The 26,564-nt window shown below is 38.8% G+C and overlaps 2 protein-coding genes across 4 annotated transcripts in view; both read left to right on the forward strand.

Annotated features, from left to right (window-relative positions):
* The first annotated feature begins 94 nt into the window (after positions 1–94).
* Positions 95–14,517, forward strand: LOC127570721 (proteasome subunit alpha type-2). Its single transcript, XM_052016508.1, has 8 exons — positions 95–183; positions 1,897–1,973; positions 3,609–3,741; positions 7,308–7,430; positions 8,824–8,905; positions 9,876–9,949; positions 11,256–11,313; positions 11,418–14,517. Exons 1-8 carry the CDS (start codon positions 143–145, stop codon positions 11,532–11,534), a joined length of 705 nt encoding a protein of 234 aa, XP_051872468.1. The 5' UTR covers positions 95–142; the 3' UTR covers positions 11,535–14,517.
* A 712-nt stretch (positions 14,518–15,229) lies between these two features.
* The window catches only part of LOC127570286 (uncharacterized protein C7orf57-like), a 59,051-nt gene continuing 47,716 nt past the window's right edge, over positions 15,230–26,564 (forward strand). For all 3 annotated transcript variants that reach the window (XM_052015668.1, XM_052015669.1, XM_052015667.1), the window contains exons 1-2: positions 15,230–15,378; positions 20,431–20,484. In XM_052015668.1, coding sequence (XP_051871628.1) covers positions 20,454–20,484 — 31 coding nt within the window. In that variant the 5' untranslated portion in view covers positions 15,230–15,378; positions 20,431–20,453. The remainder of the gene's footprint in view (positions 15,379–20,430; positions 20,485–26,564) is intronic.

Genomic DNA, 26,564 nt, shown 5'->3' on the forward strand with positions numbered 1-26,564 from the left:
CTCCCCCTTGTTCTACAGCGGCCCTGGCCGGCAGTTGTAGTTCCTCTCGCGATTGGCGTCAACTAGAGCGACCGTAATCGTGTGACGTAGTTCCTGAGCTGAACAATTACTCCCATCGTTCCAGAGGGTGAGCGGCGGGAAGATGGCGGATCGCGGGTACAGTTTTTCCCTCACCACGTTCAGGTAAGTGGGGCTTCAGCCCTCAGCCGCTTCACGGCTGGACGGGACCCTGGTGCTGGGCCAGCTGTTGCGGCTGCTAGGTCGTCTGCACTTCCCTCATCTGGAATTGACTGCAGCTTCACCTATTAACAAAGTGCAGCGTCACTGGTGCTGTTCACCGCTGGCTCCGGGCGCCCAGGGCCTAATTGGACTGCTGGCTCACTGCAGGGAGAGAGGGGGGGATAGGAGACTGCAGGTGCTGGCATCTGCAGCGACACGCACTCTGCTGGAGGAGCCTTGGGGGGTGGGATTGGACCTGATGCAGGCTTTCGAAAGGAATCCCTTTCCCCACACAGATCCTGCTTGACCCTCTGAGTTCCTCCAGCAGATTGTTTGTTGCTGCCTCACTGCGTTCCTCGCCTCTCAACTTCCCCCATTCCCCCCGAATGTATCGTAAGGGTGAACTGAGGAGGGACTTAGTTTCGCTTTCGGTATGAGGACGGGACTGGGAGGGCCGGACTACGGGGAGTACTGGTGGGGTTGGGACAGTAAGTTCAAGGAAAAATCCGATGTCCGATTTGTATGCGCTTTAACCTACTTCTGAAATATTTTGAAATTGTTTTGGATTTGCCTTCTTTCTTCCCGTGATTATTTTGTATAGGGTATACTATATCGTAATGTGGTTACAGTTCACGCTGTCAATGATTAATTCAATATTGAAAAGTAGAACTAAATTAATATCAATAACAGTAACTATAAAATTACCTGGGACGAAACAATTCTGGTTGCTAATGTCACTTAAGAAAGGAAAATTGCCACCTCACTGTGAGTTAAACCTACCAATTTGGTTGACTCTCAACTGCTTCAATTTAATTAAGGATGGTGTGAATTAATCATTTACAAAAAAATCTCCTTGTCAGTTTCCTTTTAAATTTAAGAATTTTTTTTTCTCTCCATCCTTTGTGTATTTCTATTGTGCAGTTATTGGGAGCACACTTTCACTTTATCCTGTTATGCTCTTCAGGGCTCTGCCATCAATCTTCAGTCCTGTGTTTTGTCATTACTCCTCCTATGAAGAGACTTGATGTTTTTCAATGCTGGAGCTGGAAGCTAACGTTTTGGGTGTCTTGGCCCCCCCCCCTCCACCTCCCCTCTTCCCCTCCCCAAAGAAAACCTTTGAGTGAAAGTTAATTGACTTGTGCTGTGTTTGTATCACTTGACCACATTCCTGGTATGTACTGAGAATTGAAGTTAAACCTCAGTTGGTTAGCATCACAAAGAATTTTTGTGCTTTGAATTAATGTGTTGTTGGAGTGTTGTAGAGGAAATGATGCTAGATTGGAGACCCTTTCATGTATAACTTTAAGTCCTAAAATTAGATACAGTAAAACTGACAGTCTGCTATCCAACTGTTCAGAAGTCCTGTGGATCAGCGTTTATCTCATCAGATAATGTTTCCCATGCTCCTTTTCTGCTCACTGCAGCCCCAGATCCTGCACTTTCTTTCTGCTCAGTAGGTTCACTGAAAAATTTATCATACTGTGTAACATCAAAGAAACATGAATGTGTTTAGATATTAATAGAAATAATATACAATGGTCCAGAAAATCTACCAGTCTGGCACCACCAAAGTCCCAAATGTGCCAAATTATCAGTTTTACTGTAATTGGGAAAGGAAGCTTAGAAGTTTTTATTAATTTCACATTCAGTTATACTAATTTGTACTTTATCTTGCAGTCCTTCAGGTAAACTTGTCCAGATTGAGTATGCTTTGGCAGCTGTAGCCGCAGGAGCTCCAGCGGTTGGAATTAAAGGTACGGACAGTAATATTACGGCCATGTATTTTTAACAACCTTGGGTTGACAACAACTGTAAATGGATTCTGTTTTCCTATTTTCGTTAGACTCGTAACGGGGGGAAAAAAGCTGTATCTCAAAAGAGGAAACAGGTATTGTTAATGAAGTAAATGACTATTGAACTTGAGACAATAGTGGTAGGCCACTGCCTTGAACCACTGCAGTAAAAAGTGCTCCCATGTTGCTGATAAGTATAGATGATGGAATGGCAATTACTGTGCAGCATGATTTGTTGATCTCTGATATTAGTATGGGGACTCAGGTAACCCCCTGCTTTACAGCTGTTCAGGTTACGTAAATTCGTCCTTACAGAATTCACAAGTCCCTACACAAAAATTTGAGATGCAGAATAAAATTGCTCTCACGGAATTTGTGGGCAAAAAAGGTAAATAAACACTTCTTTCTCAACTTGTATTTCTCAACGCATGCACAGATGACATGATTTCACATTATGCCAAATCCTGATATGGACTGATTTCTAGGAATGCAGCCCTCCCACTCCCCCAATGTGAGGCTTGCCTGCACTATGAGTACTTACAGAACCCTAACAAAGTAGAGAAAAGTTCAGATGGTGCCTTGAATCTTCCTGGAAGATGTGCACTTGTTTAATGAGGTACAAGAGAGTTCAAGGCCTTTGTTTACCTTTTAAAATCTGTAACCTGCAGAAGCAAAAGGTTAATATTAGCTTTTGAGTAACGTTGTTAGTCAAAGGAGTTAATTGAAAATAACTAAATGGGGAAAAAAATTAAAGTAGTGAGAAAATGCTCTTGTTACTTGACAAACTGGTTGACATTGGAGCTCTATGTGAAAGTTGAGGCACATCCTCATCACTGTCACCTCTGAAGTGTTTCATATCCTGAATCTTCAAATGATTGATTGTCTGGTTGCACTGTCTCCTGTGTCATAGTTGTGGGTTCAAATCCCATGCTGGAATGATTTTTTGCAAAGTCTGAACTGAGTGATATAGCGTTGATGCTATTTTACTTGTACAAAATGTTTTTCAAGTCAGAAATTAGTTATAAACATTCCATAGTATGTTAATTGCTCAAACAAGCACACAAAACTGTATTGTATCTCATTCGATATGTGCAAACTAGCTGCTATTTCTTCTGAATGCCACTGGTCAGAAGTAGCTGTCTCCATGAGATGCTGCCACCTGAGGCTGTTCTGCACGTGACATTGTGCTGTGCACAAACCAAGTCTCTCTTGTTTGAGATTGGCCTCAACCGTGCACATCCACATTAACTGGTTTTCTGCAAATAAAGGTATGAGTGGGAATTTTGTCACTCCCATCTGCTTCACTACTGATCTTTTACCTTATCACCACTTTCACATTCTAGCCCCATCTTCCTAAATTCCCTTAATATCCCAAACTTGAGATTGGGTCATGTGACAAGAGAGACTACATTTCAAAATTAATTCACTGAGGTGTACAGAAGGCATGAGTAGTGCTAAATGCAAATTGATTTGTTCTATTGAAATGTGAAGATCTACTTGCATGCTTATGATATAGGCATATTATGTGTGTGTATGTGTATATGAGATTTCTGTGCATCTGTTTCTACAATTCTCTACATTTTTTTAAATTCTCAGCATCGAATGGTGTTGTTTTGGCAACAGAGAAGAAACAGAAATCTATTCTTTATGATGAACAGAGTGTGCATAAAGTTGAGCCAATCACAAAGCACATAGGAATGGTGTATAGTGGAATGGGTCCTGACTACAGGTATGTGACACAAATTAATGAATATGAAGCTTCTGGTCCTCTCGATAGATTCTAGTAAAGCAGTTTTGGATTCCATGGTTTCTGATATTTCCATTTCTTTGATCAGAAAAATCCCATTGCCAGTTGTTGGAATTGTGGTAGACTCAGCAAGCTCACTGTTCATTTCAATATTACTGAGATGTACTGCACCTGCCAGTGCTATTCTGTGACAATTTCTATTTTAAGGCAATGAGTTAATATCTGTAGAATTTAACAGGTTTAGTCACTGAATGCTGCTTGCTAAGGCCTATTCATTACTCTCCATGTCCTCCTCATCCATGAGATTTTTCTTTTAACTATGTAGCAAAAAAGTGTATTTTTGTGTGAACCATGTGGTTAAAGGATATGAGGAATATAGAAATACTGAAAAATGTAGGGGAGTTGTCAAAGGAAAAATGGTTTTGTGATTTATCTTTGAAACATTTTTTTAAACAAGTTGCTTTATTTTAAAAACTCAGAACCTCATCAATAATGTTAGAATAAAACAGATTTCTGTGTTCCCAAGGTAATCTGTTCTAATGTCTGCCTGGTCTTGGTGGTCTTTGCACACTGGACACATGCCAGTGTATTTAATAGATTTTGAAATAATCACAGTTTGTCTGAAAATAAAACTAATATCGCAAAAATACCATTCTATGCGATGTGCATTAGGTGTGCAAGGGATGTGGTTGATCATTTGAACTGGCTTCAAAGGAGGATGGGGGTTGGGAGTGAAAACTCAAGGCATCAGTTCCACAGATGGTAAAGTTGAAGACTACAGACTAAAAAGTATGACTGTTCTTGTGACCACAGATGTTTTACTTTAAGGGTATTTGAGAGTAGTGTTTGCACAAAACTGAAAATAGGAGGCTTAATAATGGAGGGATCTGCACAGAAGTATTATAGATCAAGACAGTAACTAGAATCTTTCTCCCAAGCAGTGTTGGCAGAAGTATAGTGCGCTGCAGCATCTGTCTGGGTTTCTTTAGCCAGTCTTGTTTAAGTTCTTTTGTCAGGTCCCAAATGTTTTCCTCCCTCATTTGGTATCTGGCATTTGGTGGAAGGAAAGGAGTGCCATTGACTGACCTACAAGTTCCACTCTGCCTTTGTCACTGGTCCACAGATTCTTTTTGCTGCTTTCTTTTTAAATTATTTGTTGTACCTGGTGTAGCAGTACCAGATGGCTGTGAACTGTGGAGGAATTCCAAGAGTTAGAGACAGCAAGCCTTGTTCTTTGCCTTGGAATCTTCCAAGATCATCTTCTGATTCAAAAACCACTCTGGAGCAGGGTAAAAATGAGCATGCACTTTTTGCAGAAGGTTCAAAGGGGGAATCAGCTTTAAGGGTGAGGATGGCACAATAATGACCTTGCAGCCTGACCTATTAAGGATTTGCAAATGCATCTATAACTGGCTATATAATTTGAAGGCCGCAAATGGTGCAGCCTTCTGCAACTTCCTGTATCGAATGTCAGCAAGCAGAAGAATCTGGACCAACTCGGATCACCCAACAAGATCTATACACTGTTTCAAGGCAAATAAACTTCCTGAGAGTGATGGCTGGCTGGCTGGTCGAGGCTCTGGGACTGGATTGTCTAGACTTGTCGGAAAATTTGTGCACATCACCCTCATCTGCAAGCAAAAAATGAGAAATTGGTGACCTTTCTCACTGCTGAATGTGGATTACAAACATGTATTGAAAGTCCTCACTGGGTGAAGTCAGCTCTAGGGCTGGTGATTCATCTGAATCAAACCTATGCTGTAGCCCACAGGAAGAACTCTGGCAACCTTGCATTACTTGGATTGAGTTACACTAGATGAGTAGGGAAAAGGTTAGTACCTTTTACAAAAGAATGCAATAACAGGGCACTTAGGAAATACAATATGATTTTATCTACTTCTATTCTTAAAGAGAAATCATTTTTAATGAAGTAACTGAGTTTTTTTGAGAATGTATCTAGTAGAATAGATAATCCTGTAGAGAATTAGGTAGATGTGTTGAACTTGAACATTCAGAAAGCTTTTGATAATATCTCACAAAAAGTTAATATGCAAAATTAAGTGCATTATTGGGGGGGGGGGGTTATATATTGGCATGGATGGAAATCTGGTTGATAAATAGGGAATAAGAATGAATGGGTCTTTGTCAGAATGGCAGGCAGTATCTCGTGGGATACTGCAAGGATCAGTGCAGCCCAGCTATTCCTAGTGTGTCAGCAATTTGGATGAGGGAATCAAACATAATATTTTGAAATTTGCTGATGACACTACACTGAGCGGGATTATGAATTTTGATGAGAATGCAGAGAGGCATCGAGGTGATTTGGGCAGATCAAGTGAATGGGTGAAAACATGGATGTAGTAAATGTGGATTAATCCACTTTGGTAGGGAAAAACAAGGTGTATTATTTAAATTATGTTAGATTGGGAATTGCTCATGTACAGGTACTCGGGTGCCGTTGTACACCAGTCACTAAAAGCAAATGTTAAGGTGCAGCAAGGCGTTAAGGAAAGGGGTACATTGGCTATCATTGAAAGATGGTTTGAGTATAGGAATAAGGATATTTTGCTACAATACACAGGACTTTGTTGAGACCACACCTGGAATGTTACGCAATTTCAGTTTCTTTATCTTTAAAAAAAAGTTTATACGTGGCATGGAGGAAGTTCTGGTTCTTGGGATGGCAGGGCTGCCATATGAGGAGAAATTAACGTGACCAGGCTTGTATTCACTAGAGTGTAGAGGAATGAGAGGGAATCTAAATTTATAGAATATGACAGGGCTAAATAGACTAGATGTGGAAAGGATGTTTCTCCTCCTTGGATTGTCTAGACATAGTTAGGTCTGAAATGAGAAATTTCTTCATCCAAAGGGTGGTGTACTTGTGGAATTCAATGTAAAGCACTGTAGAATCCAAGTTGCAGAAGGTACTTGAAGGAGGTTGATGTATTTCTAGACACAAAAGACATCAAGGAGTTTGGGGAGAGAGTGAAAATATGGATTTGAGATGGTTGATCACAATCTGTATTAAGTGATGGAGCAAGCTCAAAGGGCAGAGTGGTCTATTCCTGCCATTTTCTGTGTTTAAGGATTTTCTACAGTTGTACACAAGTCCTGAAATCGGAGTAAAATCCCTTGGATTGTTTACTCAAGGATGTATGTAAAGGAAAATTGATGCTATGCTGATGTAGTGTAAATGGAAGGGTGTTGCTTATACTGAAAATAGTAAAATGTGAATAATGTATATTTGTAATTTCTTTTGAATAATGTAATATTTTTGTAGAAATCCAAAGCTTTGATAGAAGACCAAGTAATACTAAACATTTGCACAGGTTTTCAAGGACAGTAATAATTCACAAGTTATTTGACGATAAAGACTCAGAGAAGCCTAAGATAGGGAATAAGGTCACTTGTGTAATGTCCTTACTGGGGCTGTCTAATATTTGTGGATTAGCTCTCCTACGGATGATGGATAACTTGAAAGGGAATAGCAGTAGATCTGTGCAAGTTATTTTAATGTACTAATTTTGAGTTTGCATTCCCTACAGGGTACTGATTCGCAGGGCTCGTAAGTTGGCACAACAGTACTACCTAGTATATCAAGAACCCATCCCCACAGCTCAGTTAGTGCAGAGAGTGGCTTCTGTCATGCAGGAATACACACAGTCTGGGTAAGTCAGTGATATAGTTATCCATATGCTCAAAGCATATTGCAATTAGTAACTCCAAGCACAAGATCTATACTGGGCTTATTAACTTTTATTCGCTTCCCTGATGCAATCTGTGCTTGCTAAAATTCATTCAAAATCAGCAGCCTTCTAAGGATTTAATGTGCCTTGATAGTTGTCTAAGAAGTGGAAACAAATTTAGGCCCTTCTGTCCTTCAGTAAAATCACAGATGACCTTTTACCCCAGTGTTACTTCCCTTCACAACTATATATTTCTCAATTCCCTTAAATGACTAAAAAATTATTAATGCTTGTCTTGCATATAATGCGTCTCAATGACCCTCGGGTAGAAAATTTCAAAGATTTTGCTTCTCTTCTGGTGAAGAAATTTCCTCTTATTGCTGTTCAGAATTGTTGACCCTCCTATTTTCAGACTGCTTCTAGACATCCCATTAGGAGAAATATCAGCTGTGCATCACACTGAATCCATGTAAGAAGTTTGTACATAGCAATGAGATTGCTTCTCATTCTTTCAAACTGTACAAAGTATAGGTTGCATCCACTTGTCATCTGCTTGTATGACAAACCTGCCACCTAATCTGGCGAACCTTTGCTGTACTCCCTCTATTGCAAATATATCCTTCCGTAGAGAGGTAAGATCTGCACACACAATGTTCCAAATATCTAATGAGGTTAGATATTTGTAATTGAAGCAAGATGCTTCTCTTCTTGTACTAAGATCCTTCTGTAATAAAGGTCAGTGTACTGTTAGCTTGATTGCTTGTTGCACCTGCATGTCAATCATCAGAGTAGATTTCTTTCTCCCAAGTAGATGAGAGAGATTTTTCTCCGATGATGGAAGCTCTGATGGAATTAAGATGTAAAATGACCTTGCAGAAATGATTGTGCAGGTTTTTGTGTAATTATGAAATTCTTACTTGTTTGTTGTCTTTGGGTTCATTGCACTAATGTTCATTCCAAACCCCCAAGCAAAGTTTCTTTAAAATTCCTTATGTAAATACATATACTTGGTTGGGTGACTAATTTTACAATATGTTTTGTTCATAATGGTATTTCTGCAACTTAAATAATGAAACGGGTATTGAAAATCTGCTTGTTTGTTGCAAAGCTTAAAATAAATTCTCAAATGTGTAGTCTACATAATGACCATAATGATTAATACTTAGTATTTAAAATTAGTTCAAAACTCCCAATTAGAGCAAAACATTATTTCATAAAGTAATTCTTGGGATGTGGAATGTTCTGGGATATTCTGAGAGAACCTTACTGGTGAGAAATTGACTTGTATATTGCCAGTTTGAACTTTCACTGTTCAGCTTTGATTTGACTAAAGGGCCTATAGTGTGAGGATTAATGCCTATTTATTTCCTTTTAGTGGTGTTCGTCCATTTGGAGTGTCACTACTAATTGCTGGTTGGGATGAGGGAAGGCCGTATTTGTTCCAGTCTGATCCATCTGTAAGTACTTTATTTTCAAGTAGTTGCTTTTTCAAGTTTTCTTGGTGTGTAATACAAGTTCCATCATACCAGTCCTTATTAAAATTGCCCAGATGGCATTATTTTTATAAATAACAGAATGCATATTACAATAACAATCAATTATTGTATAATTAGTAAGAAATTAAAACTTAACATTGTGCATCGGTTCTCGTGAGTGGCATAGGTTCTACTGCAAACTCTTCATTTTAGATCTTGAGTAACCTTTAGAAACGAGATCTTGGAGGTCTGGATAGGCCATTAGCTTGCTTTCACCTTTCAGTTTCATCCCAGGCTGATATAATAAAAGCTTGCTATCTGTGACTCTTAAGAACACCAGATAAGAAAAAGTTTGGTCAGTCTGAACTCATTTCCTTTTAAACTTTGGCTCAGAACCCTTAAACCTAATGGGCACTTTCTCTCAAGGGGACAGCAATTGTAAAGCAAAAGAAATGTAGATGTTGGAAATCTGAAATATAAAAGGAAATGCTGGAACACTCAGGTTAGGCAGCATTTGCAGGGAGAGAAACAGAATTAATATTTTAAGTTAATGTCCTTCATGACTAAAAGTTTAAAAAATCAAACGTGTTTTAAGTTGCAAACAAAGGGACATTTGGGAAGAATGAAGAGAATGTCTGACGGTGGAGACTGAGACACTGAAGGACAAAAATGGTGGTCATGCCAGCTAAGAGGGGTGTTGAGGGCATGTTAATTTTAGCTGATGAGAAAAGATAATGGAGCTGAGATGTAAAGCGCTGCAGTTAATAGAAATATAATATTCGAATGCTGGAAATACTCAGTAGGCCAGGCAGCATCTGTGGAGAGGAAAAACAGACTGATCGCCTGACCATTTCTGATGAAATGCCATCAACCTGTAATATGTTTTTTCTCCTTTCTATCTGTTGAAGATTTGGTTCTGTTATGTATCTAATTTTTTTCCCTTCTCCAATAGGGTGCTTATTTTGCATGGAAGGCAACAGCCATGGGAAAGAATTACGTCAATGGGAAAACCTTCCTTGAAAAGAGGTAGAATAGCAATTGCTCTTCCTTTTCAAAGTCTGTACTAGGAAATGAGAGTGGATGCCTGGGAGGGTGGAGGGATTAGACCAATGCAAAGTCAAAATAACTCTTCAAGATTGACAAGTAGGTCATTTCAAGCTGAATGATTTTCAAGAGACGAGACTAGGTGCTGTAAGCTGAAGCAAAAAAACAAACTGGGGGACTCTGGGTCAGGCAGCATCTGCAGAGGCAGAGGGATGGTTGACATTTTGAGTCAAGATTGATAAGCAGATGGAACTGGGTGGGGGTGGTTGGAGGAGTTGTGGTTAGATAAAGGGGAGGGGGGAGTGAGAGAACTTGGGTGGATCAGAAGGAGAGAGAAAGGAATATGAGGTGTGGTTTACCTGAAATTGGACACTTCAGTGCTCATACCATTGGATTGTAGACTATCCAGGTGGAACATGAGGGGTTAATCTTCTAGTTTGTGTTTGGCTTCGTGCTGGCAGTGGACAAGATTGAGGTCAAACTGATCAATGTGGGAACAGGAAAGGGAGTTGAAATGGTATGCAACTGGAAGCTCAAGATGGCTTTCATGGACAGAGCACAGGTGCTCTAGAAATCAGTCACCTGGTCTACACTTGGTCTTGCCAATGCAGAGGGGGCCACGTTGAGAGCACTGAATGCAGTAGATGAGGTTGGTAGAGGTGCACATGAATCTTTTTGCCTGACCTGGAAGGGCTGTTTGGGTCCCTGGATGGTGCTGAGGGAGGAGGTGGAGGAACAAGAGTTGCACCCCCAATGGTTGCAGGGGAAAGTGCCAGGGAAGGGGTAGTTGGGACAGATGAGTGAACCATGGAGAGAGTGGTCCCTGTGCAAAGCTAAAAGGTGTGGGGAGGGGAAGATGTAATTGCTGCAGCTGTCAGAATTGATAAAGGGTAACGTGCTGGATGCTGAGACTAGTAGGGTGAAAAGTGAATTATTTTTCAAATTGATCCGAGCCCATTGCTGTGTAAATATGTTTTCACTTACATGTTTACAATTGCTTTCAGGGAAGGTAAATAATGCATTTTTGCTTGGAGATTTTTTTTCTTGGCTTTGCTTATTAAGTAAAATGTAGAAAATCTGCTGGTACTTTTGATGAATTCTGGTATCTGATTCTGAATGTTAGCGGAGTAATTATTTAAGTGATCTTTAAATGGTCTACAATATATTGTGGATTCGAGCATGAACATCTGTTTTCTAAAAACAATTTGATCTTTTTCTAAGCTTTAGAAATTGTTCAATGAAAGATTCTATCAGGATAAAAGGCATTTATTGAACTTTGTGACTGTAGGTACAATGAAGATCTAGAACTTGAAGATGCCATTCATACAGCAATCTTAACACTAAAGGTCAGATGTCTTGACTTCTACTGTTAATAAATGCTTATCTGAAATTACTTTTATAGAGCTTGCAGTATGATACTTACAGGCTGAAATATTTCCTTTACAAATAGGAGAGCTTTGAAGGCCAGATGACAGAAGATAATATAGAAGTTGGAATTTGCGATGAGGCAGGATTTCGCAGACTCGCTCCAGCAGAAGTCAAAGACTATCTAGCTACCATAGTTTAACATCAATAAAATTTACTTTTTTTTTAATTCGAAAGAAGTACTGGTCAACTACTGATTACAATTTAACTTTTTATTCAGCTCTTCTAATTTGACAATGGTTAAATGGTTGGTGCAATGTAAAACTGTTGCACAAATATCTGATAAATCTTGTTTTAGAAATGAAACCAAATTTGCAAAGGTCTGTTCATTTAATTTTTTTTTACATGTCTATAAGCAAAGCATTTTATACATTTTATTGTTTATACTTCCACAGTTGCAGAATTTTTCTCTTGATGAGGCCACTGCTTTTAATTGCATGCCCTCTGGCACTTGTCTTTTGTCCAGGTTTAACACCATTTGTTTTTTTTTACACAAGGTTTTTCTAAAAATATGAAAGAATAAATGTTATGTGGTGTATTTTTAACCCACCATTATCCTGTGGATTAGAAGAGATTTACCAATTTTTGATTGCAATCTCTTCTACAGGTCCTGTAGGAAGGGAGGGTTTGGAGAATGCATTGTAATCTTGTCTGATGCTTGTACATTTTGTACTCCTTCTCCAATTCTACATGCATACCACATAGAATGTATTGCACATGCACCCTGATTGGCCCAACTGGTCCATCCCCAAATTCTAGGGTTTGTTATAATTCCAATATCATCCTAATTTTTAAGCTCTTTAATCATCTGGGATAAATCCCATTTCTAGATTCTTGCCTAGAAAGAAAAGTTTTTCCAAAGCTTTCTTTTAATCTTCAACTATGTCACTTTAAATTATCTGCAATATGTAAGGACTATGTTGATGAGGGGATTCTCAAAATATTTGCAGTGCTGTTAACTATACCCATATTGTGGCGCAAGATCAAAAGGGTCTGTGTTGATTCATCACAGGACTTCAGTGTGCATTCTTGCACTCAAGTAGCTTTAACTGTTTTGATCTGAGGGAGAGTTTGGAAATGGTCAGTAATCACCTAAATGATATTCCATTCATGCTGAACAATGACCATGTAAATTTCCTGTTCAATATATATTGTCGTCTCAATTATAATCTTTGGTCTAATTTGTCTAGATCTGACTTTTCTGTGTAGCTGTCTTGTTACAAAGAGCATCAGCTGAAGTTCACTGATAGAGTCCTTGCATTTGAATCAAATGATTTTGTCTGTGGTTGATGCACTTCACTGCTTAATCCAAGCTGACATTTCAATTTGCTACTGATGAGCTGCTGTACAATTGAAGATACCATCTTTGAGGTGTGTCTTTGCATCAGAATGATTGCTTCCAATCTGATTATGGATGTCTCAATTTCCTAAACCTTGTTACTTCATAGTTTGTAGGAGTTGTTCCCAACCTCCTCCTTCCCATCAAACCATTCTCCGGTTCCAGTGGTAAGACCAAGTAATATAGCATTTGTGTGTACATGTGTGAATTTTATATATAAAAATATGTGCTTACATTCATTGCCAGACCAATTAATCAGTTCACAGAAAATTTGAAATTTAGCATGACTGGAGAGAGGCTTCCTTTCATACTAGAGGGAAAAAATAAGCTAAAAGTTTTAAGAGAAACATGGCTAAAGCAAGGAGCCACTTAACAGGGAGTCACTTTAAGAAATGGGTAAATTTGATCCAGATAGGTTGCTGAAAATCCATCATCCATAATTAGTATGAATGGCAGAGCTATAACCAGAACACAACTCGTTTTCATCCCCTCCTCCCAGCAGACCAGCTATTTGTTAGGTTAAGGTTTTTAGGACATCATTTAAGGTTTGACTTTATGCTCCATCTGTATCTAATTTTCACTTCAGTAATTCCTGCAGAACTTGACAACTTTCAATTAGGAAGGTGACATATTAGAATTTTAAGGTTACTTTTGGGTGGATTGATTTCATAGAATTAGGGAGATTTGCATCCATTTGGTACATGCAAAAACAAAATTGTTGGGCTAATCCATCTTTTCAGTTTGCAGTCTGCATCTTGTAAGTTATGCACTTCATACTCATCCGGGTTTTTAAATGTGATCAGGGCTTCTGCCTCCATCAACCTATGGGTGGACACAAAAATGATTCTCAAAGCAATATGTGTTCCTTGGTTATTGACCTCTCTGTTTAGGGAAATAACTTCTGCCTGTTTTTTTTCCCTTTTTATATACTTCATTAAATTTGCCCTTTGCCTCATTTATTCCAAAGTAAACATCATTAGCATAACCATTTTCTCATAATTAATGTCCTCCACACCCAGTCTAATACAATCATATCCTCCCATGCAATGGCCAAAACTATGCACAGTGCTTCAGCTGCAGCTGATCTTGTGTTTTCTAAAGCTGAAGCATTACATCTCTGCCCTTGTATTTGATATTCAATAAAGGCAAATCTTTAATCAACTTATTTCTGCATTTTGTGACAGCTTAAGTGTCTAATTTTATTCCTCTATCAATGTCAGCTATTCCCATCTAAATGCTTTTGTGAAGAGAAAGTATTTTAACATTCTGATAGGTGGTTAATGCTAACTAACCACAAATTAATAATTTTCACCACTCCTTTCAACTTGTCTGCTCAACTCCACTATTAAGTGCCACTTTTCTACATGGAGCTTCATGAGCAGTTTTCTGATTTGTTTGAAATTGAGACAAATTAAACTTGGTTCATGTAAACTATAATTGAATCATTCCTGTTTGCTTCATTAATGTAGTTGTATTCTGTTATTCACCCAAATATTGTATTTTATGAAAATGTTGATAGTCCTTCAATGTCCATGACCGAGTAATTTCCAAAAGTAGCGAGCAAGCCTTACCAAAGTACCCTGTAGCATAATGTTGGTTACATCTTGTGTTTTAGAAAACAACGTTATCTTCTACCTAGCATTTTAATATGATCTTTATTGAAGTTTGTCAATTTTTTGAGATATTAATAAAAATAGTGGAACTGCTCAGATCTGGTAGCACATGTGGAAAGAGAAATGATTAAAATTTTAAGTCAAAGGTAGCCAGTGACTGACCTCATTCCATTGAGGTTCTAATCTTTTTCCTAGCTCCCTACAACCCGCTCAGAGGACGTCACCTTACAATGTTTTTGCTATTTTTGTGATCACGACTTCTGGTTATTTACCCTCCGTTTCAGGATGCTTTGCAGTAATTCAAGGGTATCCCTGATCCTAGCCCCAAGAAGATAACATATCAATCTGGAGATATGTATATGGCCCGCCTCTCCCTCTCCCTCTCTCTCTCTCCCTCTCCCTCTCTCTCTCCCCCTCCCTCTCTCTCTCCCCCTCCCTCTCTCTCTCCCCCTCCCTCCCAGACACACACATACACTATGATTGAATCCCCTATTACCAGTGCTCCTTCGATTTCCCCTGCCCTCGGGTGCAGTTGAGCCAATTGCGCTGCCGCGCTCCTGACTCTGCTTACGATTCCCCGAGGATCCATCGGTATCCAGAGCCGCTAGATCCAATATTTTAACATTTCCAAGCATTAATTAAAATACTGTTGCATTTTAAATAATTACGATGCAGTAGCTTGCAGTAATTAACCGAAGTAAAGACAATTCAAGAGAGTGTTCAGAGGAAGGCTGGGGGGTGAGGAGGAGGAGGAGGGTGAACAAGTGACTGCAGACACGGTAATCAAGAGCGCCGAGCCCAGAGCGCGTGACGACCGTTGCCACGGAGACGCGACGCTTGGATTGTACACCGCGCCCAACGGCCGGCACTTCCGGGGAGCGGCGGCGGCGACGGACGGTGCACCCACCGGCACCTAATCTGGGCACCGGTGGAAGTCAAACAGAAAACCATCAGCACTCGGCACCAAGTGCCCATAAATAGCCCAAATATTGGCAAGTGATACCAACACTGGAGGGGAATTAACCCATACAACGGTAAGCAATGACTACAATGGAGCAATTACACCGGGAGAAACTATCCACATTGCAGAGAACGAACCTAAATATGGACAAGCAATAGCTGCACTGAATGTAAATAGGTCCGTTGGTCAGGCAACACCTGGCAAACTCTACACTTTTGGTTATCTGATTTGAGGAGCGACCACACTGGCATTGGAGGCGGTTGAAAAAAGGTTCATTAGGTTGATTTCTGGGGTGAACGCTTTCTCTTGTGAAGGTTGAGCAGACTGGGACTGTACTTATCACAGTCTTTTTCATATGATGAAATATGTTCATTTTCAGATTCTGCCTGCATTTATTGCCCAATCCTAATAACCTTATGATGGTGGTGATGCCTCATCTAAATTGCTGCTGCCCTTCTGGCGAAGGAACTCCCACAGTGCTGTTAGGCAGGGACTTCCAGGGTTCAAGATTCCAATGATGCTGAAGGGCTGGTAATATATTTCCAAACCAGGATGGTGTATACCCAGGCTGCCCCTGTCCTTGGTGGTAGAGGTCACAGGTTTGGGAAATTACGTGGGCAAATAACTGCAGTTCATTTTGGAGATTGTACACACTATAGATGCTATGTGCCAGTGGTATAGGAAATAAATGTTTAGGGTGATTGATGAAGTGCCAGTTAAGTGGTCAGCTTTATCCTGGAATGGTATTTAGCTTCCTGAGAGGTGTTGATGCTGCACTCATCCCAGCAGGCTCATGAGTCATATTGCCTACCCCTGCTCCTATTTCTTTTTTCCTTCTGTAAGTATACATTAACACTGGCAAATAACTTATACAATAGAGCTAAGTAAATTTATGCAATGGCAAGCCAGATGTACTCTAGAGGCAAATATATGTTTTCATGCGTGAACAATATATACTCTTGAAGTGAATAAATCTGTACAACAAGAAATATAAGTTCTACAGGTCAATAACTATATACAATGGTTAACAATATCTGATGGAGATAATTATACACACTAGTAAACAATTGTACACTAGAAAAAGTTAAATATATATAATGCAAAAGAGTGGAGGTAAATTACCAAAGAGAACTACATGAATGTATACATAAAGTTTAGGCAGTAAGGATCAGACAGGGCTAATGAGGAATATAGGGTAGCAAGGAAGGAACTTAAGAAGGGGCTGAGGAGAGCAAGAAGGGGACATGAAAAGGCCTTGGTGAGTAGGGTTAAGGAAAATCCCAAGGCTTTTTCACTTATGTGAAGAGCAGAAGGATGACGAGAGTAAAGGTAGGACCGATTAGAGACAAAGGTGGGAAGATGTGCCTGGAAGCTGTGGAAGTGGGTGAGGTTCTCAATGAATACTTCTCTTCAGTATTCACCAAGGAGAGGGGCCTTGATGACGCTGAGGACAGTGTTGGTAAGGTTAATGTTCGAGAGCATGTAGATATCAAGAGAGGGGATGTGTTGGAGCTGTTAGAAAATATTAGGACAGATAATTCCCTGGGGCCTGATGGAATATTCCCCAGGCTGCTCCCCGAGGTGAAGGAGGAGATTGTTGAACCGTTGGCTAGGATCTTTGAGTCCTCGTTGTCCACGGGAATGGTACCGGAGGATTGGAGGGTGGCAAATATTGTCCCTTTATTCAAAAAAGGTAGTAGGGATCGTCCAGGGAATTACAAACCAGTGAGCCTTACATCTGTGGTGGACAAGCTGTTGGAAAGGATTCTTAGAGGTAGTATCTATGAGCATTTAGAGAATCATGGACTGATATGGGACAGCCAGCATAGCTTTGTGAAGGGAAGCTCATGTCTCACAAGCTTGATAAGATCCTTTGAGGAGGTGACCAGGCAGATTGATGAGGGTAGTGCAGTAGATGTGGTCTACATGGATTTCAGTAAGGCGTTTGACAAGGTTCCACATGATAGGCTTCTTCAGAAGGTCAGAGGGCATGGGATCCAGGGAGGCTTAGCCGTGTGGATTCAGAATTGGCTTGCCTGTAGAAAGCAGAGGGTTGTGGTGGAGGGAGTGCATTCAGATTGGAGGGCTGTGACTAGCGGTGTCCCACAAGGATTGGTTCTGGGACCTCTACTTTTCGTAATATTTATTAATGACTTGGATGAGGGGGTAGGAGGGTGGGTTAGCAAGTTTGCAGATGACACAAAGGTTGGTGGTGTTGTGGATAGTGTGGAGGACTGTTGAAGATTGCAGAGGGATATTGATAAGATGCAGAGCTGGGCTGAGAAGTGGCAGATGGAGTTCAATCCAGAGAAGTGTGAGGTGGTACACTTTGGAAGGACAAACTCCAAGGCAGAGTACCAGGTTAATGGCAGGATTCTGGGTAGTGTGGAGGAGCAGAGGGATCTGGGGGTTCATATTCCACAGATTACAGAAAGTTGCCTCACAGGTGGATAGGGTAGTTAAGAAAGCTTATGGGATGTCAGCTTTCATAAGTCGTGGGATCGGGTTTAAGAGCCACGAGGTAATGATGCAGCTCTACAAAACTCTGGTTAGACCACACTTGGAGTACTGTGACCAGTTCTGGTCACCTCATTATAGGAAGGATGTGGAAGCATTGGAAAGGGTGCAGAGGAGATTTACCAGGATGCTGCCTGGTTTGGAGAGTATGGATAATGAGGAGAGACTAAGGGAGCTAGGGCTTTACTCTTTGGAGAGGAGGAGGATGAGGGGAGACATGATAGAGGTATATAAAATATTAAGAGGAATAGATAGAGTAGACAGCCAGCGCCTCTTTCCCAGGGCATCAATGATCAATACAAGAGGTATGGCTTTAAAGTAATGAGTGGGAAGTTCAAAGGAGATATCAGAGGGAGGTTTTTTTACCCAGAGAGTGGTTGGGGCATGGAATGCGCTGCCTAGGGTAGTGGTGGAGGCAGGTACATTGGTCAAGTTCAAGAGATTGTTAGATAAGCATATGGAGGAATTTATAATAGAGGGATATGTGGGAGGAAGGGGTTAGATAGTCTTAGGCGTGGTTTAAAGGTTGGCACAACATGATGGGCCGAAGGGCCTGTATTATGTTGTATTGTTTTATGGTTGGAGGTGACCAAATGTACACACTGGTTAACAATACATAGGAGATAATATTTTATACTGGACAACATTTGAGCTCAATGTAACCATGTATAAAGGGATTTGGGACATGTAAACATAGACGTTGGTTAAAAATATATGTTCCAGAGAAAAATAAATGCATTTAATACTGAACGATAAATGTAATTTAATATGACTTTATGCAATATTAACACACCAAATAGATAAGCCATACAGTGATGAGCAAATATAGACACTAGAGGAAAAAAAAAGTATATACAATAGTAAGAAATAAAATTAAATAAATATAATAGGAAAAGAAGTATAGACAAGTAAACATATTCAATGGTAAGAGTGTTAATTAAGAGACAATGTTTGCACTTTGTTTTAATTCACTGCAGGGACTTGGACACAAACATGTCTGCATTGTTGGAATTACCATGGTATCTAATAAAGAAATAAAATGTTAAATATAAACTTAAAAACTGAAAAATACGTAAAATATATAAACAAGAAATATATTCAGGGAATATATTTGTTGAAGAATATTGAAATATAGAGAGGTATGCACATGACCATAATAATATATTTTAAGCATAAGTGATACATTTCATAGAATTTGATTTATTGCACATGCTTGTTGTCCACAAATGGTATGTATTGTGCTATATTTTAGGAACATAAGAATTAGGAGCAGAAGTAGGTAATCTAGCTCTTTGTACCTGTTCCACCATTTATCATGATCTTCTACCTCAGTTCCATTTCCCTGCGCTATCCACATATACCCCAATTCCCTTAATATCCAGACACCTATATCTATTCTGAATGAACTCAATGACAAAGCCTCCACAGTCCTTCTGGGTAGCAAATTCCAAAGATTCACTACCCTCTGGGTGAAAAAATGTCTCCTCATCTCAGTCCTAAATGGCCAACCGCTCATTCTGAGATTCCAGTTTATAGACTCCTCAACCAGGAGAAACACCCTGTCTGCATTCACTCTGTTGAGCCCTGTTTAAAAAAAAAATTCCTTTTAAATTAATATTTAGCTTTGAAAAGAGTGTGCAATGCATTGATAGATTAAGTTTTTGTTATGCTTTTAACAACATAAATAATATCTATACCATGTGACTTGCTGATTTTGTTCTGGTGCCTTGCTTGGAGAAAATGGTGGTACTCAAGCTGATAGCAAGCAAAGAACAGAGATGCCAAAGAACTTAAATGTGAGATTGAAGGCCAAATAATGAGACTTTCCAAGTGGCATGTTATGTCTTTGCTTAAGACAGGGCATCTTACTTTTGGTCTATAGTAACAGTCAGTAGTCCCAAGTTTTTAATCCAAGGAGTACTTAAGAATATACACTGCAAACACTTACTTTCATTGAAGACGAGAGCAGGTGAGAATTGTATGTGCAATGTAAATTAGTAGTTTTTAATTAAAAATCAATTATTTGCTGTTTGCATCAAAATCTGGATGATTAGAAATCCCCAAGGATTAGAGCTATTAACCCCTGGCTTAGGCACATGGTTGATGGATAGGACAAGAGAAATGTTAAAAAGAAGTTTTTACATAAACCTAACAAAAAAGGAAATCATGTTATCAATTCAGTGATGTTTATTTTCCATACCATGTTTTCATTATCGCAATCCATGTCAAAGTCACCTTGCAGTAAGGTTTGTATTTTATTGCTCATATTACACTTATGCCAAATTAAAACAGTTTCCAAATTAAGTAAATAGAAAATATATTAATTAAAATTAAACAATTAACATAAACCAATGAATGTAAAAATTAAGTAAATTATTTGCCATCAGAATAATTGCTGGTAAAAATTGCAAAGCACCACTAGAAATTTAAAAGTGCACAGAGCAAGTTTGAACTTTGAGTTCTGATCACTTAAGTATTCATTAATTTACCTCCTTATAATGAAAGCAGATTCCACTCATTAACTAGCTAAGGTATTTTTCAAAATATACTCTGCAATTTTTACTTTAACTGCCTCCCCAAAATTAATACTCTTGTTTTTGTTCTCTAGAGCTACTTGCAAGAAACAAACAAATGTCTTCCTCTAGTCAGTTTAGTGACTGTGGTAAGTCATTTCCCTGTTGTTCCAAATATGTTAAGTTAAAGCACAACTTAGATTTCATGAGATGGGCTATGTTTGTTTTCAATTTGCCTGTTTTGAATCTATAACCCTATAGTGACATCATTGAGGAGTGATTCAAAGTTTGAATGTTAATTGTAGAGTTGCCGGATGCTGCAATGCCCTTTGATTGGTGGTGGGTGTAGGATCTTTACTCTACAATGACTGAAGAAATCTAACATTAACAAGAAGTTTCATTCAGTGGTTGACTACTTTTCTGTTCTCTGTGGTGGCACCTGGCATCAAGAATTGCAGATTAAGTTCTGATTTATCATATATCCAACATGTGTCCTTTTTTCAATAACGGTGATGCCACTTAATGTCAAGTGAAGATGATTAGAATCCCTCTTGTTGCAGAGATCATCGTGTGGGACAGTCATCAGTGCATGTCTGGATGTGTTCATGTTTTGCTGCATGCTAGCACAGACTGTTTTTATTTCCTGAAAATTCAATGGAAACAAAAACAATATTAAGCACCACAACATCTGACTTTATGGTGGAGGGAAGACCTTTGTCAAAGCAGCTAAATATGGTAGTGCCTTGGCCACAGGCTTCAGGAACCCAGCAGCAATTTTCTGGAGCTCAAATGACTGAATTCTAACACCATAACCACCTTTGTTTGTGTTAGGAATGACTGCAACCATTGAAGAGTTTTTAAATCTCCAAAGACTTCCATTTTCTGACATGCTGACTTGATGGCTGGGTAAAACATTTCACTTCTGGAATTCAGTTCTTTTGCCCATGCTTGGACCAAAGCTATAATGAAGCCATGAGGATTGTGATTGTTAGAAATTTTGCAAGAATTCTGCTGGTGCATGAAGAAATGATCAAAAGATCTGTGCAACTTGTCAGTGTTTGATTGTGGGAGAACTAGGAAAGGGAAGCATGATGGAGGTAATGGTGTGGAACTGAAGAGAAGCTATTGGAGGCTAGCTTTGTCAGACGAGGTAAAAGTGGAATGAGATGAGGGAAGGCTCTCTTAGTTGAATGACGGAAATGAAGTATTGGTTCAGGGGGGTGTGTTCAACCTTATCAAAGTATATCCTGCAGGTTCAGCTGATGGCACTACCAAAATGGTTTCCTAATTCAGGTCAATGGTTTAAAAAATAGCCATAATAATAGAAAATGCAGCTTTCTATTAGTCAGTTTAGTGATTGTGATAATAATAGAATAGCAGCTTTTGGAAAGAGAAACAGAGCTCTGATGAAGGCTCTTCAACCTGAAGTGTTAACTCTGTTTCTATTTCCACAGATGCTGCCCGACTGTTGTGTGTTTTTAGCGTTTTTTGTTTTTATTTCAGACTTCCAGCACTGCAGTGTTTTGATTTTTACTTATAATTAAAAAAAACAGCATCCATGGAGCCTGTTCCATTCGATTTGTTTAAAGATGAATCCCAATGGGTACTTTTGCTAACTGTTTTAAGAGTAGATTAAAATATTAAAAAAAACTGTGGGAAGAAAATGGTATTGTAGCACCTGTCTCTCAGATGCCTGTAACTTCCCTCTCACCAATCAATTTGCACTAGGAGGTAAGATTAAAGTCACTTCTTTAGTGTGACCTGGGTATGATTTGATCTGGGAAAAGTTGGCCTAGGAATTTACAATTAAATTTTGATGAAAATTTTGTTAAGAAAAGTTGAGAGGAAATCATGCAAATTTCTAAGCACAAAGTTTTTTTTGGATGCTCAATGCATCTGTTGTATGACATGGTGATGCTCAGACTTGTAGCAGTGTGCAAGTGCAAGCAAAGCACACCTGGAAGTCACTTCCAATGATCCATGCCTGATCTATTTTCCTGCACTGGGCCCGATAGGAAAGTTTTTGTTTACACATCAATGGTGATGTACATTTTTTTTTACCTCCCTGCTATGTTCTTAACTTTACTGGTTATGTTCCATACCTCCCTAACTTATGCTCTGATTCCTTCACTAACTTTCTGTTTTGGCCATCTGCCTTCCCTTTGAATGATCCCTAAACTCTGCTTAAATATTCCCAGTATTTCTTTTTTACCTAGCTTTAATCTCCCCATGTTTTGGTTACAATTTTCTACCTGTTTTCTAATATAACCTGACCCTCAGACCTTCTGGCCCTCTGCTCTGTGAGAATTGTCAGTTGTGTTCAGGATTCTCCTATCCTTACTCGTTCTTTAGAACTATTTAAAATTCTTCCTCAATTGTTAAATATTTCCAAAAGAGAACGGCGCTCTGACCCATCCTTCTAAGGCTCCAATTGCAGATAGATGCTATTTTTATAGGATGTTGCATTTATAGGGTAACTTAGCAAATTTTAGCACTGGTAAAGAGCCTATCCCATTGGTAGTATACCAGAAATTCAACTGCGCTTTGCAGGTAATTTTTTTGTTCAATAATATTAATTTCCAACAGCCACAGATATCTAGGCTGATATTTCGGGCCAATACTAAGGGGTTACTGCATTACCAGAAGTAGTCCTTTGGGAGAGATGTTAAACTTTGGCTTCTGAAACTGAAATGGACATTATAGATCCCATGGCACTGTTCAAGGTTAAATGGTAAGTTCTGCTGATGCCATAACTAATATTATTCACCCAACCAATAACACCAGACAAATGCTGATTGGCCATTTATCTCAGTGTTCTGTGTAGTATCTGGCTGTATGGGAAAACTAGAACATATCTGAATTTTTGTTAGATTCTGTTGTCTGATTGGGCTATGCTAAGGCAGTGCATGTTTGAAAAAGGATTCCTCTTGACTTTGTATTGCAGCATTGTGCATTACCTTCCAGGGCATGCTATAATACAATTTGGAACATATTGAACATAATTTTAATTGTACATTTCAATTGAAGTAATTTCATATTTTAAAATATGCCTTGAATATGATTTAAAGTTATGTTTTTATTTTTTAACTGATTTAGACAGACATGAAAATGAAGCAACTTATTGGTATTTCTGCTCTTTTGAACCTTGTAGTCTTTCAATCTTATTTAGCAACATCCTCAAATTTGATTCAAACAATTGTGTGTTCAACTTGACCTGCAGAGCTTGAGTATGTAGGTTTGGTTAATAACCCAGAACAGTTGGTACTGTCAGAGGTGCTAATATTTGGATGAGATGTTCAGGTAGGATTCTACCTGTTTATTGCAATGATTTAGGTAGATATTCAGATGGAAAGAGAAAAGTTTTTATTAAGTTCAACCTATTTCTTCCCTTGGCTAAAACCATTAAAATAAAACCTGGCATTCATGTAGTTCCTCTTACAAGCTCTTGAAGTCCCAAAGCCAACAAAGTACTTGTGGTGTGATCATTATTGATTGTGGTAAACAAGGCAACTAATTTTGGACACAGCAAGCTCCCACAGATAACAATGTGATAAACAGATGGCCAGATGATCTGTTCTAGCGATGCTGGTTAAATATTGGCCAAGATACTAAAAATTGATTCATTCGGTCTTCCTTTCCTTATTCTCTGCAAGGTCCTGCCATGCATAAGATAGCTACTGTTTTTACCTATGTGCAAGATCAAAGTAAGCCAATATATGCTAAGTGCCTTCAAATCCTCATAAGAGGCATAGGAAAATGCTGCAAAACATTAAATAATTCCTTCAACCCTTTTTTCTTTCATTCACTGTAACTCTGATTGAGAGGTTGTAGACGGGATTTTGGCTTGTTATGGTAAAGAAGAAATCTATAAAAATTTAACTCCCAAAATATTTCTTTGCTGCACCAGATTAAATATGGCCTTTTCCTAATTAATGGATGGAAATTGAACAAGCACATTACAATCAAATGGATAACTATCCTTATTAAATAGTTAAACCAAAACTCTCACAGTTAAATCTTCCAGGAGATCAGGTAAATGGAAAAGTGAGCTTTCTAGATGTTGTTTTATGTTAATATTTTTAGTAGCAGTTTAAAGTTTCAAAGGCATGAGTAACATTTGGAAGGCAAACCTCTGGATCAATACATACTCAATGATTATGCTTTTTTTGGTGTTCTCATTATTGTCCAGTAGATGGGGTTAAACATGGTAACAGATTACTGAATATGAAATTTGGAACTGTAATAAATCATTTTACAGCATACAATCAGCATCAAGAATTCCATTTCAGCTGAAGATTTGGTGAAGAAACTCCAAAATGATCAGCTGCACTTAAAATAGAAACATGGATGGTTATTTTTCTCTGAGAAAATGGTACACACGACAAGAATGGTGGGAAAACTACTGTTGCTTTAATCACTGCTAGACACTTCTGTTTTTCTCATTATTTTTCAAGCATTAAATCATATTGCACCAACTTAATTTTAAAGACACCAAGAATGTTAAAACAGATTAATCTTCAGGAGAGGTAAAATGAAATTGGAAGGCAACAACTCACAATAGTTAATGAAAAAGTGTCATCTCACACCTTTCAAAAGGCAGAGAATTGTAAAAAATCAAACAGTTTGGTGTTGTGATTGCCCTCAAATCATCCTATAAAAATCCATAATATGCATTTGCAGGACTTGAGTTTCTTCAGACAAGTTTAAATCCACCATAGTTGTCCATTTCCTTTTAAGCCATGAATTAGCTAGTTTCATCAATAACATTTAACTACTGTGTAAAGGCATTGACCTGTGAGGATCATGCACACAAAAGTAATACTGAGCTTTGCCCAATTAATAATCACTTAACCTCAAATTTATTTACTTTATCCAAATCTTTAGCGATGCAATATGTTATGTTGGTGTAAGTTTTTTAGGTTCTAGCTGGAGTAAACCACTTTAGTTCCTAACAATTTAAAATAAGCTTTCACAATCCATTTTCTAACCCAGAGGGTCATTCCAGGACCTAGCAAACTCTCCAGCATCTGTGAAAACATTATGCCCCCTTGTAATTATCAGGGAATTTTCCATTTTGTTAAGATTTTTGAGAAGAATTGAAGATGGGCAACTGGGAAATGAAGTAAAAGAAAACTTAGCACTGCACTGGAGAGGGTGCAGCGGAGTTTCACCAGGATGTTACCAGGACTGGAACATTACTGTTCTAAGGAGAGACTGGATAGCCTGGGCTTGTTTTTCCTGGAGCAGGAGAGACTGAGGGGTGACCTGATAGAGAGATACAGAATTACTTCCCTCCCCACCCCCCCCCCGATAATTTTGTATGGGGTAGAGAGTAAGAATATATTTTATATATTTTCCTTTGATGATGGTATCTAAAATAAGAAGGCATAGGTATAAGGTGAGAGATAGGAGATTTAGAGCGGATCTGAGGGGGAAATTTTTCACACAGAATTGTTGGAATCTGTAATGTGCTACTTGAGAAGGTGGTGAAGACAGGTACTCTCAACATTTAAGAAATATATAAACAAGCAATTGAAGCACCAGGGGGTAGAGGCCTACAGACCAAATGAGACATGTAGATAAGTACAGTAGTCGACTTGGTGGGCTGAAGGGCCTGTTTGTGTGCTGTACAACTCTCTGACTCTATGAAAGCAGTTTTGTTACTTCTTGACTACTTTAGCTAGGTTTTGTTTAATGTAATTGGATGTTGGTATCAACCAATCAGATAAGCTGAAGAACAAGACAAAATGTTTTTCTACAGAGGCAACAGAGGAGGCAAGAAAGGTGATGGAGAGGTTGAATTGGATATTTCTTATTTATTATGACGCAGAAGGAGGCCATTCAAGTCCATGCCTGCTTCCTGCAAAGCAATCCCATTAGTCTCACTTCTAATCAGTATATACTTGCAATATCATCTAAAGATGTAATAGTTTGCAAAGAGGAAGATGAAATGAAAGAGTTGGCGATAATGGATCCAGCATCAATGTGACATTGCGAGAAGAAAGAAAATATTGGTGGCAATGTTTTAAATAATAATAGTCGAACCAAGTGAAGGCATTTCCATTAAGTTTGACAATAGAAGTTAAGTGTCTGGAAGCTCATTTTTTACTTGGCATTAGCAAAATATGGAAGTTATGAGTCAGTAGATTGTTACTTACCCAATGATGAAATACTTGTCAATCAGGCTGGCTGCAGGCAAGAAACTGATGGGGGAAAAATATTGACATTG

Source organism: Pristis pectinata, chromosome 5 (assembly GCF_009764475.1).
Source record: "Pristis pectinata isolate sPriPec2 chromosome 5, sPriPec2.1.pri, whole genome shotgun sequence".
Lineage (NCBI taxonomy): Eukaryota > Metazoa > Chordata > Chondrichthyes > Rhinopristiformes > Pristidae > Pristis > Pristis pectinata.